Source organism: Labeo rohita, unplaced genomic scaffold, assembly GCF_022985175.1.
Source record: "Labeo rohita strain BAU-BD-2019 unplaced genomic scaffold, IGBB_LRoh.1.0 scaffold_437, whole genome shotgun sequence".
NCBI lineage: Eukaryota > Metazoa > Chordata > Actinopteri > Cypriniformes > Cyprinidae > Labeo > Labeo rohita.
The window spans coordinates 17,072-32,698 of record NW_026129355.1 but is presented as its reverse complement, the minus strand read 5'-3'; the positions used below and the strand labels follow the sequence as shown (position 1 = coordinate 32,698).

The window sequence follows — 15,627 nt, the reverse complement described above, 5'->3', positions numbered from 1 at the left end:
AATACCCCACGTTTAGAGAGCGACTCCCCAATGTGCGCAAATTAGGCTACATGACATATCTCGGCTGTTGGCTATAGGCTGTATTTAATGCAACCTTAATATTCATTTGGTGCTCCTATTTTTATTTATTTTTTTTACTTGGTAGCTCTGGTGCTCCCAACTTCAAATAGTTAGGAGCACCAGTGCTACCAAGTAAAAAAGTTTATTTCGAGCCCTGTAGATACAAATATATTTTCTAATATTGTGCAATCAGTGCTATCAACTAGCAAACTTTAGTGATTTTTTTGCAAACGTTTCTTTACAGAACATCACCGTAAACACAAACACAAGACTTAAGGTAATATACATATAATGAAAAATGTCATAAAAATCCTTATTAATGGCAAAACTTACATTTATGGGTCTGCTTGCTCGAGTGAGCAGCCATGTTGGAAATTTCTCTTAGCCCTTCGTTTGAAGTGAGGTCCCGAAAAATCTTCGTTTGGAGGGCTATCTAGCCCTTCCCCTTCCCCCTACCTCCAACCAAAAGAGAATTGAGACACCCCTACCCCTACACGTGCCAAATGGAGGGGTAGGGGAAAGTGTAGGGGTAAGGAGTAGAATTGGGACTGGGCCCAAGATGTGTGTGTTGTAGTGTGCATCAGTTTGAAAACATAGTTATAAATGGATTTGGATGGATCTCCATGATCTCTCTTAGTTTCACCCACTGCTGCTGCATCTGGAGGTCCTAAGAAAGTTTTAATGTCAGTCACAGGCCAAACCCTTAGGAATCAGTGTCAAGGTGGATGAAGGGCACAAACTGCATTTTGACCAATAGGAAGTTCTGTCCTTCCTGGGCTTTGTACCAAAGGTCTTTTTCTTGTGCTCTACGAGATGTCTGGCTGTTGTCCTCTCATCTTTATCTTATGGTGTTGGACAGTTTGTTTATGTTAGTTCACCAAGATCCAATCAAAATGTAGCAAACCTTTGTCCACTATTGTGGCCATAAACTGGGCCCTGAAATGTGCTGTCCAACACTCTCATGTGTCCTGCAGTGTCCCACTAAATCACGTCTGTTATGATTGTGTGATTTGGTCTTACAGACACTCAACAATTGAAATGATGAGCTTTCTAAAGGTTTTTCATCTAATGTTTCAGATCATGTGACGGTTGTGTCTGACATTGAGAATTAATAGTGAGATTTTGTGCAGTGATTTCAGACTGATTCTTCATCTCCAAACATCAGGAATGACTGAAAGACTGTTTGCTGGAGTTATTCTTGTATTTGTTTTATTTTAGTGTCTAATTCTTACAGACTTTGTCAAAATGGTCAATCAGTTGATTTTGATAACAACAATTTTGAAAACAGTCCAGAATATCCTGCCATATTTATGTCCCATCTACTCCTTATTCTTCTATATATTTCATGTCTGTATTTGTGTCTGTGAGACTGAGTGCACTGTGAGGAGGGTCGTGGTCTTCAAGGACTCTTCTGGTTCTTCTTTCTCAATCTGTTCCTCACATGATCTTTCTGCTTCATTTTCTGCTCCAGCAGCGTCTGATCATCTGCATTCAGAGACGATACTGAGACGTCCCGCACCGCTCTGAACTCACTGCAGTTATTCAGGTGTTTGTTCTCCAGACAGAAAAAGATGCAAACAGAGCACCTGAAACAGACAACAGAGTTACTTTTCCTGATTACAATTCATGTGCCATTAATTCAGGCAGACATTAATAGAGGCTTGATTCATATAAACAGACTAAACAGACAGATCCAGTCATGGTTTCTGATTGGTTCATAAAGTGTTCCTGTAATACTAAAATACAAGACAGCTGTGATCTGAAAAACCTGTCTGTCATTTCAAAAAGGACCTTGACACTTCCACATCTAAGTGTAGGTCTGACCAGGTCTCTGCCTTTGACCTTCATCCTGTCCTCTTCATTCGCTAACTGTAAACAAATCTATCATTAAAATGCTTTTGACCTCAAACTGAGTCCAGTGAAAAGCACATGTTGTCTGTGGGTGGATGTGAGAGACATCAGAGGATGGATTGTTTTCACTGAAAGGAGTGTTATTATGAATAATGGACTCATAATTTGGAAGTGACTTTAAAACATCTTAATGATGGACTCATTTCTTACAAACACAGCTTTTGGCTCAAGACATTAAGGGCACAGCTAAACTGATTACGCTGCACAAACACACAAAAAATGCTAAAGTAAATCACTGACACAAGTGCAGTAGTGACACAGCAACAAATCTGTCTTGATGTTGTAATCTCATATTTCTCAACATGGCCCGATTTGAGAAGTCAAACCAATTAGACGCCCAAATCACATGAATCAAAGTGCCAATCACAAATGCAGTCACCAATCTTAACATATTTGTCTCTCTCACTTTATACATTTATTTTGGTACCACCTACGACAAGCACTGGTACACCCACCATAGAGGGTGGAAGTGGGCCGTAGTTCTGCTCCTTTTGTAACCTTCTCTTTCCATGTGAAGCTCTATCACTCCATGTAAAAGGATCCATTTCTGAGATTCGACAAATAACATTGGCTGGTGGATGATGAAGGGTTCTTATCCTCCTTTTCATCTATAGGATCTTAATGGATTCCTAAAATCCTATTAGACATTCTGATTTATTTTAGTGGAATTTCAATTTGTCCTGTAGGATTTTAGGTGATTTTTAGAATCCTATTGGACATTCTTAAAATCCCATTGGACATTCTGATTTATTTTAATGGAATTTTTATTTTGTCCTGTAGGATCTTATATGATCTAGAATGTTAGAAACTTAATAGACATTGTGGTTTTTTTAACATAATTTCAATTCGTCCTGTAAGATATTTTTGACTATAAAACCGATAGGTCCGGTCATTGTTTCTGATTGGTTGAGCCACATTCTAAGCTGTTGTAAATTACTCTACAAACATACACATTTGTTTACGTTTGTGTGTTGTTTGGCAACCACTTTGTTGCAACCAGAACTGTTTCTGAGACACTCTGCTTCGTGGCTATCAACACCCCTTAGCTGTTATAAATACACTGTAAACCACAGCTTCTTGGGGCTTATTGCTTTATTATATCACACTTTATCACAGAGTAACTTTAACACTGTGTGTGTGTGTGTGTGTGTGTGTGTGTGTTTGTTTGTGTGAGAGAGAGAGAAATCATGCTGTAAACATCTAAACAGTATTGTTTTTTTTTATTTAAAACACTGTGCTGACAGTAAAATATTTGCAGAAGTTGTGCTGTTTTCTAGACAATGTTTCATTTTAGCATCGTATCAGAAATTATATACGTACAGTATTTGACATATTCATATAAAATATACAGTTTAGATGAAAGTTAATATAGTTGACACAAGGTTTCATTTACCATCACTTGAAGGAACACCACACATAAAAATATACTATCGTAAAAATATCCAACCGTCATCAGCAGAGCTCTGTGTTAGGCCTACACATCAGTCAAGCTCAACATTGTTTGGCTGTAATGCAACATAGGACGTTTTTTTGAAGCTCATGTGCACAACCTTGCGGACAATTTCCAGTGGTTTCACAACCATGAATGTTGCAGTTGGCACCACTTCTTTTATATGGGAAGGAGATCCTTCAGACACAAACCAGCAGGTGCAGTTTGTAAAAGCTAAACTTTGATCAGTGGATTGCTCTTGTGATCATGTATGATATTTACAATTGACTCAATCTTTCCAATGCAACCATTTCTTAGCTGAATAGTAAAACTATTGTGTTTGTATGCCTTTCCATATTTCTCTGATGTTGAACAGTTGTCCATTTGCAATGGCTCTGTCATATATTCCTGCAGAGTACTCATCATTTTCAGACAGATCACAGACTGGGAGCATTAAGAACTTATCCTTGTGATCTAGCACTTTTTGTCGAGAACATCCCAACAAAACAAGGCCTTCCAGCTTCTGTGCCTTAGCAACAAGAGGATAAACACCTAGCCAGTCATTGACAAGTTTGTCCACCCTATTTGAGACATCAGCACTTGTCATAGTTTGTTTGAGTAGTTGAGGAATGGACTGAAGCATGTTGAATTGGCGTGCGATTTGAGATGGAATGTAATTTGTTCCATGACACAACCTCTTCAGTTTTTGGTTGTGACCCTCAAATGAAAATGCAGATGTACACCAAAGAGGTCCATACATCTTCACAGAGAAGGGCAAGTGTGTGAGTTGATGGACATTGAAGGACATTTGGCACAAGCCATATGTCGTTGGTATCTCCTGCACAAACTTTATCTTGGATGTCGCAGCTGCCCATTCATTTTCTGTGATGGTGTCTTTGAGAAAACAAAAAAATAGCAATGACCAGAAGTAGCCAACGTTTCAGAAATCTTGTTGGAAGAATCTTGTACAGAACAGGCCCACTGTAGAACAATAGCCAGCTTCGGCATTCTGCAGCCTTCCACCTTTGCGTTACTTTCACAGTCTGCAGTAAGCAGCCTTTGATCAACATGCTTATGTGATGTCCCAATGTACCAAGGGCTGTCATGGTACTTGCTATTGAACCACAAGTCCAAGAATTGCTTTGTCACTCCCAAGAGAGCGCAGTGCATGTAGTCAATAGAAAAGCTGTTCACAATGTCAAAACCAGTGGAGGGATTTAGGAGGACTAATGGTGATACTGTCTTCACCCCAAATACATGATCAACATCATTCTCAATGGCCCTCTGCCCACATTCAATGACATGGCCATGGGTTCTTTTCTGTGCCTCAGTGGGTGAATAGACTCTGGCATATCCTCTTCCCTTTGGCACTGTTTGCCTTTCATTTAAGCAATGGCCATATCCATATGCACCATTGAACTGATGTATACCTTGAAGCGCACATCTTGCTACAGCATCACATGAGCATATGACAGGAAAAAACCTTAGACACCACAGTTGTTTTCGTAAGTGGGTGAATCCATTCCAGACCTTGTGAATTGATTTTTAGAATGTCATCCACAAATTGCTTAAGGTAGATGGACATGTCAGGTTTACCACGCCCAAACACCTGCAAGTTTTAATGTTTTTGAAACGAACATTTGGTTGGAGTTCATTTATGACACATCTGATGGGCCACAGTGAGCAAGTTGAAGATTTAAACATTGGAATGCCATCACAGTTCCATAGTAGTGAAATGTCATTAGCTGTGAAGTTTGGGAGTGTTTGATACATTTCACCCTTTCTCACATCATTTGTTCAACTTTCTTCTGACTGAAATGTGCAATCTTCTTTTTGTAGGATGTCTCTTAGCTGATCCACAATAGAGAGACTCATATAGAAATTGTCCTCTGCAATATTCTGTTGTTGGTCATTTATCTCATTACACTGTGGACAATGTGTGCTGTTCTTTGGAAGATATGTCTGGCAAATCTTGCAGAAAAGGTGAACATTTAGAGACTCAGATGGACCATGGAATATTTTTCGGAAGAGGTGGAGAGATTGTGGCAATATGTTGCTGCTTGGGAGAAAGACATTCAAAAGCTTTAACCTCCTGGGGTCGACGGTGGCGCCGGCGGCCCCAATTGCATATTTTCATGACAGGAGCAAAAAGAACCTAAAATGCTCGCTCATTTTTGATTGTACATATAAGAGTAATACATCATTTAAATCTGTAGAGGATCTTCTTTTATTTGAGTACACTCACAATATCGACAAAACATTATGCTTTTGCAAAACAATGAAAATAAACAGGGTGCGCATTCAGCAGTTTCTGTCTCCACACGTATCATTTTGAAATGCGTCAGTAAAATGAACTAAAACTCAGCGAATACGTGACACACACACATGAGAGATATATCTATAGAAAGCTTGATATTTTTACTTTTAGATGAAGCCCCTCTTGCTGAAAACAAATATTCTCTGATGAAGTAATCCGTATGAAACCAACTGCATGTTCAATCTCTCCCCGTCTGCTTCATTATTTTTAATTAGATCACGCCCACGAGGTGCTTTCGCTTTTCATAGTGTAATCGCCACGTGAGGGCGCGCGCCAAACGTAACGCCCACATCACCGTAAACAAAGCGCCGAGACTTTTTCTTTTCCAAGTTCATCTGGGCTACTTGTCGTTTCTGTAAGAAGATGCGCTGTGAGGAATAAGAATTCAGAGGAAGAACACGATGTGACACGGCGCGATCCATCAGAGGAGATATTTACGTGAGTAAGTCTTTCTTTTATTAACCTGCTTGCTTTAGTTGTTATTGTGTTACTCTGACAGAACTGGTACACATTTTACTAGTTAGACTTTTTGTTCAAACTATAATTCATGACTACAGCAAGTGAAACGTCATGAAGTACGTTTCATTTCATTGCATCAAAATGTGTCACTACGCCAGGATGTTTTTAATGTTCTATACAATAGAAAACGATGCGATATAAAGGTAACAGTGTTTACACTTACGCTTAACAGTAATAATATAGTTTCCCGATATAAAATGTTTTTGCATTGTATAATGCATACAAGGCATGCTTATGTTTATGATTTAATGTCACATTATTTAGTTACATATTTATCGTATAACAATAGGATGTAATGAGTGCTTACACTGTGTATGTTTAGACCATGTTTATCAATACTCTGCTCTCGAATAGATGTTTAACGTGAAAAACAATAATTATTAGTTTCTCAGATATAAAATGTCCTTTTTATGTTAGTACAAATGCACGAGTCTTTGGCTACAAATTCATACACTATATACAGTTGCAATCAAAATTATTCAACCCCCCAGAGACTGCAGTACTTTACAAATACAAGCTTTTCTGAAGATCCAGGACTTTATAAAAATTGCATCTACAACTGTTTAATGGCATATTAAAAGTTATAATGTCAATATAGAATGTAATGTTTTTGAGTTATAGGATTTTTTAATATCACACCTTTGTCATAATTATTCAACCCCTGTTCAACAATGCCGTTTTAAGTCACTTATTTTTTATGGTAGGGAACAAAATTGTCTTAAAACACAATTAAGCCTTTATAAACTTCATTAAAAAACAGAAATAGCTTGGGGTGTGACACATACATATGGTTAGCCCATGCATGTGCTGAAGTTGAGTCGCTAATATGACACAGTCAACAGAGCTCTCACAAAAACTATAGAGAAGAAATTGTCTTATTTTATTAGAAAGTCTAAGGCTACATTAAGATTTCCAAGACATTAAAAGTTCCTAGAGATGCAGCTGGCAGCCTTATTCCTTAGTTTGAAGTGTGTTGTACCAGAAAACCTTTGAGGGAGTTGAACAAAAAAAAGCACAATACCATAAAATGTTTGATCAGAGCAACTGAGAAAAACCTGCAATGTACAGCCAAAGACTTGCAATATGACCCGATGAAACAAGGAAAAACATTTCAAAGCAGTGTATGAAAAGAACACTAGACAAGTATGGCCTTCATGTTGGGGCATCTTGTCGAATACCACTCTTGACCAAAAAGAACAAAAAGGCAGACCTGAACATGCTAAAATTCATTTGGATAGACCTGTGGAGTTCTGGAATGGAATAAAAGAATGTTTCATGGAGTGATGTGACCAAACTAGAACTATTTGTACCTGTGGATCAGTGGCATGTCTGGAGCAAAAAAAGACAACTTATAAGCAGAAGAACACCATCTCCATCGTCAAACATGGAGGTGGATCAGTCCTGTTATGGAGTTGTTTTACTGTAGCAGGAAGTGGAAAACATGACCGTATGAAGGATATCATGTATTTTTTGAAGTATCAGGCCATTTTGGCAAGAATTGTGATGCTTTTGGTGCAATGACTGAAGCTGATGATCAATGGACTTTCCTGCAGGACAATCATCCTAAAGTATACATCAAAATCTACTTATCCTTGGTTCAGTAATCAGTCATAGAATGTTCTTGAGTGGCCTGTTCAGTCTCCAGATTTAATTCTCATTGAAAATATTTGGTTGAATTTGATTAAAGCAGTGGCAATGTGAAAACCAAAGATTATCAGTGATCTGAAAGCTTTTTCAGGCAAGGAATGGGCCAAGATTGCAGTAGAGAGGAGACAGAAGCTTCCAAGCACTTTCAAGCAGCGATTTTTGGTGGTTTTAACCCTCTGGGGTTTGAGGTGATTTTGAGGCCCTTTAGATGTTTAGACATGCCCTGACATTTGTGCTTATTTCAACTACTTATAACATACTACTGGCCAATATATATATTTTTTGTATTCAGCACAAACGGTGCTACAACAATTTGTGAGCAAGATAGATGTACATGTTTGCATTTTTTAGAAAAAAAAATATTATGCGTGGTTAGTAAGTTTTGGGAAAATAAATGTAGCTGAAATAAGGCCATAAAACTCATACTGAATAGTCCTGAGCAAGGCTTTTGAGTAATCACTCTTGTAGGGTAGAATATTTACTTCAAAATGATGTGAAAATTATCGTGCTTACTCTTTCACAGAAAACAATATATTGATGTAAATTTTCTAAGACATGTTTTGTGATAGAAAGCCATATGCGAGGGAGAGATAATGGCCATGAATATTTAGTGATTCACACCTGAGAGACAAAAGGCTGTCCCTTAATGGCCCATCACTGTGGCTGTCACTATGAGGCAGGTAACAAAGAATGAGAGGAAAGTAAGATAATGGGGGGGTTTTGGTCATTTGTATTTTATTTACAAAACAATATAATCAAAACATACATAATGATGGTCAAAGATTATTATTGTACTCACTGACCGAACCACAGAGATGTGAACAGACCTTGTGTCATTCCTGTTCAGCAAGTCAAACTAGTAAACCATACCTGATGTTTACGTGTTTGCTGCTTCTTTCCATGGATTCAAGATAAAAAAACAAAAACAAAACAAAAAAAAAACAAACACAGTCACAGAGCTTATGTTACTGAAAATCAGTGAAGAATAATATTTGATGTTGGTACAGCGCTCTCAGAAGTATGAAGAGACTCCAGTAAAAATCAGCAATATTCATCTGTGGTACAGGTATCAAATCACTAAAAAACAAAAACAAAAAACACCTCTGAGCATGTTAATATCAGAAGAATCTGTATATAACGATCTAGTCACAGATTCACGCATGCTTTGTACTACGTAAAAAGGACACATTTATCATCTGAGAAACAAATAAAACTATTTGGGAACAGAGTATTAATAATAAACATGATCTAGACATACTTCGACTCGTAGCATTCATCATGTACACTATTACTTTTATATCGTAATTTGTTTTATATTATATAGAACATGAAACTTTGTCGCATCATAAGAAATAGATACAATGAGCTACCTATCATTTTCAAAATATTTCACTCGATTTCAAACATTTTAGCCAGAAATCATAGTTTGGGAAAAACCAAGCTAGTAAATGTGTTCAAGCTTATGTCAAAATAACACGTTAACTAATGCAAAAAAAGACGCATTACTTACTCGTCAGACTGATCTCTTCCTCTGGATCAGCTGCGCGTCGCGTTGTTCTTCATCTGAGGTGAATTCTGTGTTATTCCTCTCAGCGCGTCTTCTTTTTTTCTGAAGGTAAATTCTGCTGTTTCTCTCAGCGCGTCTTTTTCCCAGAAACAAACAGTAGCCAAGATGAACTTGATGAATCGTCAAGCTTTGTTTACGATGATGTGGGCGCTAACATGCGGCGCCGCGCACGTGGCTATTTATCATATCAAAAGCAAAAGCCGCTTGTGGGCGTGATCGCATTAAAAATAATTAGCTCTGAGGGAAAAACTATTCATCACGTTGGTTTCACACGGATTACTTTAGCACACAATATTTGTTTTTGATAAGACTTGATTTATTTAAAAGTAGAGATATCAAGCTTTCTATAGATATATCTCTCCTGTCTGTGTGTCGAGTATTCACTGAGTTTAGGTTCATTTTATTGACGCATTTCTAAAAGCCGTTCGCGGAGACAGTGAAGACTGAGAAAGCACTCTGTATATTTTCTTTAATTTAAAGCAGCACACAGTTTAGTTTTTATTTTGAGTTTGCACAAATAAAAGTATGCACTTAATGGTTTCTAATGATGTATAACACTTATTTGTGTGACCAAAATTGACGGAGTATTTTGCACTGATCTTAAAAAAACGTGAGCTGATCACGCCGGCATGATCGTCGACCCCAGGGGGTTAAGACATGAACATATAGGAATAATTCATGGCTGAAATGGGTATATTTTTTTGAAAGATTTGTCTGATTGTCACGTGGACTATTGCTGTGTTTTCAGAATATCTGGCTGTATGGTGACAGCCATATGGTGACACATAATGACAGAGAGAGGCTGTCATTATGTGTTTTCAGCTCTGAGTTAAAACCCCTAACACCTGAGAGAGCTGGATCTGAGCTACAATCACCCAGGAGATTCAGGAGTCAAACTACTCACTGAAAAACAGTTGGATTCAACCTGCTCATTGGACAAACTGAAGTATGTCTAGCAGGAAGATTTTAAATCTTTCTATTTTAACTCCTCTTGTCACGGGAGGAGCCAAGCGACAGACACAGTGGGCATGATGTCAGGCCTCGGAGAGGTTTTTATTAACCCTTTAAGACCTGCCATAGGACAATTCCGCCAGAGTATATCTTTGTATTTTCACATGCTGTGCCATCATTCTTTTGAGTATTTTCATATGCCATACATCAATGCAATCCTAACACTCCCAATTTGAAGGCTATGATTGCAAGAAATCCATAATAACTAAGTAAATAGGTCAAAAGTGCAAAAAATTAACAAAAAAAAACAAAATCGTTTTTTTTTTTCCAAGATATTTTATTAAATACAGAAATGTGACAAATGTAAACCTCAAACTTGTCAATGTAAAAAACTTGGATAAAACACTTTAAAACCACACAAAATTGATTTGGACTGTGTACATCAATTCGTTTGTGAGATACACTCATTTTTATAAACAGTGTGTTGTGAAGTCAAACTGGTAACATTGCATTTGAGAACAATATTGATTGAACAGCTAAAAAAAGACCATGTAAAACATTAAAATACACTACTCTAAAGTCTGCACTTTATCAGAACTGAAAATGCAGAAAGGCTGTGTTAAGACTTGTAACAGTTCATGTCCATAATGCAGAGGAGCAGTTGGCAGGCCTCATATGCGAGTGGAGTGCATTTGTATTTGTGGGGTAAAACAAGTAATATTTTGCTTTTGAGAGCAATTCTTTTGAGATGGAACAATTCATTGGTTAAAAAAATGAATGGATAACAACCATGTCTGATATTATTTTGTAAAAATAAATAAATAAATGAATAAATAAACTTTACATTATCAGACCTAAACACACTCAAAGGCACCCCTACATAAACACAGGCAACCCTAGCTGTGATAAGACTTGTGACAGTTCCTGTCCAGAATAACACAAAGGGGTACTTGGCATGACTCACACATAAATGGAGTGCATTTCCCACACAGCCTGCATTTCCTGTGCCCCTCTGTGGCTTTTTTTTGAGCCAACTGCACCAGAAATGGCAACAGGTAAGTGCTGGTAGCTGTCCCGTGTGGCTGTAAGGACACCCCACACAGCTCTGCTGTCAACCGTTCTTGGAAGGCCTGGTGTGTCATGGGCTGCTCCTTTTTGCTGCTACACAGTTGCTTGTGCAGTAAGTAGCTGTTTGTGACAGCAATGTCAACGAAATGGTGCAGCACAGTCATGTACCACTTCTTGCTTTTTTTTCCATGAGGAATAGTAGCCAATCAACTGATCTGAAAGGTCAACTCCTCCCATAATGTGATTGTAATCTTTGACAGCAGTAGGAACTGGAACATCTACATGCTTGTACCCACTGTTGGATTTGCACACTCTTTTCACAGTGTCCCCGGAGTAAGCAGTGTGCAGAGTAGTGCACACACTCACCCCCCGTGTGTCCATCCATTTTGTGAAGAGGAGTGATCCCTGTCTGATCCACCTTATTGATCCGCGTGGAGATTTCTTTGTCAGCGCATTCACTTTGGTTTTTGGGACACCAATTCTTGTGTCCCTGATGGTTCCACAGACTCCAAAGCCCAAGTTATAAAAGTGCTGGAAAAGTACTGGGCTGGTATAAAAATTATCACAGTAAATGTGATATCCAGATCCCAAGAACTCCTTTCTGACCAGTGACATCACAGCATCGAATGAAAGTCCCTTCCTGAACTGGACTTTCCTGTGTAAATGTTGAAATCCACTGTGTAGCCACTACTTTCACACAACACGAACAGTTTTATTCCCCACTTTGTTGGTTTATTTTTTATGTACTGCTTCAGGGTTATTCTGGCTTTGGTGGCTACCATACGCTCATCCACAGAAAGGTTTTTGTCAGGGTGGTAGACAGCTTTGCAGGCTACACGTAAATTGTCATACAGAGGGCGTATTCTATGCAGACAGTCGTACTCATTTGTGCCTTTTTTTCTGTCTTGGGCAGCATCTTCTGCAGGGTCACTCAAATGCATGTTCCATGTGATGCTGAGGAACCGATCTCTGGACATGACATTTTAAGGATAGGGAACATGAAAGATGGATTTGACATGCCAGTAATCTCTGAGCTTTGGAAGCTTTAGAATGCCCATGTATAGTGTGAGGCCAATGTATTTGCACATTTCTTTTTCTGTGACTTCAGTCCATTTGAATTTTTTTCCTGCAGCAATATTTCTTGCTGCTTTTTTATTAGTGTTGGCACACAGTGTTTTGATAGCAGACTTGTCAAAGTACATTTCGAAAAGCTCAATGGGTGTTAGGTTGTCCGGAGAAGTTGACAGAGGTGGCTGCACACCTGGCTTTCTTTTAGGCAGGAAAAGATGGGGGGATTGAGGCAAATGGTCAGGGTCATTTTCTGTTTTCCACCCGCCGGAATTATTAGGGGCTGTCTCTAACGTGCGGCCATTGCCACGGGACCTTTGGCTCCGACTTCTGTAGCCTCTGGTGTTAGTCCTCCGACCATACCCTCTCCCTCTATGAACTGGCACGGATGACACTGAGGTGCAGGGTGGCTCTGAGGGCTCGCTAACATCTTCAGCGCTACGACAGAGAAGATAAGTAAAACGGTAAAGAAGTTAGATGTTTTTGGCACAAAAGCAATACAGAAATGACAAGAGTAAATGCATCATGTGCTCAGGTTTATTCTATATTTGTTTTGTTTCTTTTCTAGTGCAAAAGCATATTTCATGAATATACAAGTTAGATGTTTTTGGCACAAAAGATATAGAGATGTCAAAAATATAGAGATGTCAAGAGAAAACAGCGCGTCATGTGCTCAGGTTCATTCTATATTTGTTTTGTTTATTCTCTAACTCAAATATAATATTATACTTACGTGCCCTGCGATGGATCGATTTCTTCAAAAAAGTTGGCTTCGTCCCCTCTAGAACCTCTCCCTCTACAAATTGGCACAGATGACTCTGAGGTGCAGGGTGGCTCTGAGGGCTCTGCTGGCCCTCTAACATCTTCAGCACTACGAAAAAGAAAATAAGTAAATGGTAAATAAGTTAGATGTTTTGGCACAAAAGCAATATAGACATGACAAGAGTAAATGGTGCAACATGTTCTCAGGCTCATTCTGTGTTTGTTTTATTTATTCTATAAATCAAAAACAAAGCGTATTTCATGAATATATAAGTTAGATGTTTTTGGCACAAAACCAATATAGAACAGATAACAGTAACGATACATGACGCGTCACGCTCTCATGTTTATTTTATGTTGGTTTCATTTATTCTCTAACTCAAAAGCAAAGAATATTTGATGAATATGTACTTACATGTCCTGGATCGGATCTATTCCTTCAAGAAAGTCAGCTTCGTCCCCACTAGAAACTGAATCCGGAGCAGATGAGCAGTCGGACAGTTCTTCTTCGTCAGACGCGAATAGTAACTCCAAAACCTCAGCATCCGTGAACTTTTTTTTTCTCTTTGCACGTTGTGTAGACGTAACGTTACGCCCACGAGTGTGTGTTTGTGGATGCATTTATAAATGTGCATTATGCGTATGTGTGAAAGAGAAATGACGAAGCAACAGATTGCAATGATAAAACGTGACGAAGAGGAGTAGAACGCACCTGAGTAGCATGTACATCATTCAATTCAAATGTCCCGCCTTGTGACGTGACCACACGCGACATACCTTGGGGTCATAGTGCACAGAACGTGATTACGTCTATGAGTCATAGGAAAAGGTAAATAGCAACTGCCAGCCCCCGCAAATCTATAGAACATGTGTGCAAAGACGTGCAAAGCATTTTAGTATTTTTTGTTGTAAACGAATATTATGCGATTTGTGCAGACACATTAAAGGGTAAAAACAACGCAACAGTAGCATATTGTAGGCTTGATCTGAATGTGTAACGTCTCTGATTTTGTATGCAAAAAGAATTATTGTGCTACCTATTTGGTTTCGTTTTCTATTGGCTTTTAAACAGAGACGCGCAAATGGGAGCGCCGGCGCTCCCGTCGGTTTTATAGGGTTAAATATTGAAGATACCCTAGTGAAAAATAAATATATTACAATGTATTTAAATACATTTGTTTCATGCTAAGTATACTACAAATATACAGTATTTACATCTTATGTACAAAATAAAAATACCCTGCAGTTGAACTTTTAGTATATTAAACTAGTATATTTAAAATCTGCTAAATTGGAACAACTAATTTTTTTACTTAGTGCACTTTAATTGTGCAGAAGTAGTGTTGAAGACCAACCAAAGATAATACTTGCGTTTGATTATGCTAAAGTGGAACTACTGCAAGTATAATTTAGGTGCACTTTAAATAATATCAGTCTTTAAATGCAAAACATTTAAAGATCATCATCAACAGTGACATTAAAACATATTTTAGGCTTAATAATTAATAAGTTTTATATCAGTAAGTCTCGAGCGATATGTTAGTAAATATATGAATAAACCTGAACTATACTTACTATATTAAATCTATTACATTTTACTAGGGTAATTTTATTTAGCTGAGCACTGTCTAACACAGTTTACTTCTGGACTGAAAAATACGGTGGATAAAAGTACGTAATATACAGAATATGTCTATCTTTTGAACTTTGTTTCCTCAGATAAACAAAGATATTTAAGAAAAATTCATGCCTGTATGACAGTTGTATTTTTCTTACCTACTGTTTCACTTCAAAAGACATTGCTTTATCTAGTGGGGTTGTATGGATTACAGTCACAGTGTTTGTGTGGTTTTTGAAGCATCAACTTCATTTAACTGGTACAGCTGACATCTCAGCTTTGTTGAATGGACCAATAAAGTCTAATCTTGAAAGCTGAGAGTTTTTCTTGCAAAGAGAGGACTATTCTATATGAACAAACTCATCTCAACAATACAGCATAGCAGCAGATAAAAACAGATAAAATCTCCCAACTTTACGACTAACATGAAACAGGAAGTGCTTACAGATTCTCAGGGCTTGTCCAAATATCCACACTTACAGTCTTTGCACTTCAGCACAAGTGTGTGTAGAACTCTTCATTACTGTGTCATATGGGACACACTTGTAGTGTTGTAAACAGGCAAGGTTATTATAGTTTTGCTTTTTTTTAAATTCGTTTGATTTTAATATAGTTTTGAAATTTGCAATAAAATTTAGTTTAGTTTTCATTAGTTTTAGTAATAATTTTGTTAGTTTTAGTTTAGTTTTTATTTTGTGAGCACATTTCTA

At 37.9% G+C, this 15,627-nt stretch overlaps 1 protein-coding gene across 1 annotated transcript; it reads right to left on the bottom strand.

Moving 5' to 3' along the window:
- Nucleotides 1-1,459: 1,459 nt before the first annotated feature.
- On the bottom strand, nucleotides 1,460-14,414 carry LOC127160714 (uncharacterized). Its single transcript, XM_051103370.1, has 4 exons — nucleotides 13,715-14,414; nucleotides 13,271-13,408; nucleotides 12,670-12,975; nucleotides 1,460-1,646 (listed from the first exon to the last, which is right to left on the bottom strand). Exons 1-4 carry the CDS (start codon nucleotides 13,918-13,920, stop codon nucleotides 1,460-1,462), a joined length of 837 nt encoding a protein of 278 aa, XP_050959327.1. The 5' UTR covers nucleotides 13,921-14,414.
- Between the last annotated feature and the right edge of the window lie 1,213 nt (nucleotides 14,415-15,627).

What these genes read in the sequence shown, in the direction of transcription:
- LOC127160714 (XM_051103370.1), bottom strand. Translation starts at nt 13,920, where the DNA reads ATGCATCCACAAACACACACTCGTGGGCGTAACGTTACGTCTACACAA. An exon ending in ATAGATCCGATCCAGGACAT is followed by an intron (nt 13,409 to 13,714) that starts GTAAGTACATAT and finishes TCTTTTTCGTAG; the next exon opens with TGCTGAAGATGTTAGAGGGC. An exon ending in ATCGATCCATCGCAGGGCAC is followed by an intron (nt 12,976 to 13,270) that starts GTAAGTATAATA and finishes TCTCTGTCGTAG; the next exon opens with CGCTGAAGATGTTAGCGAGC.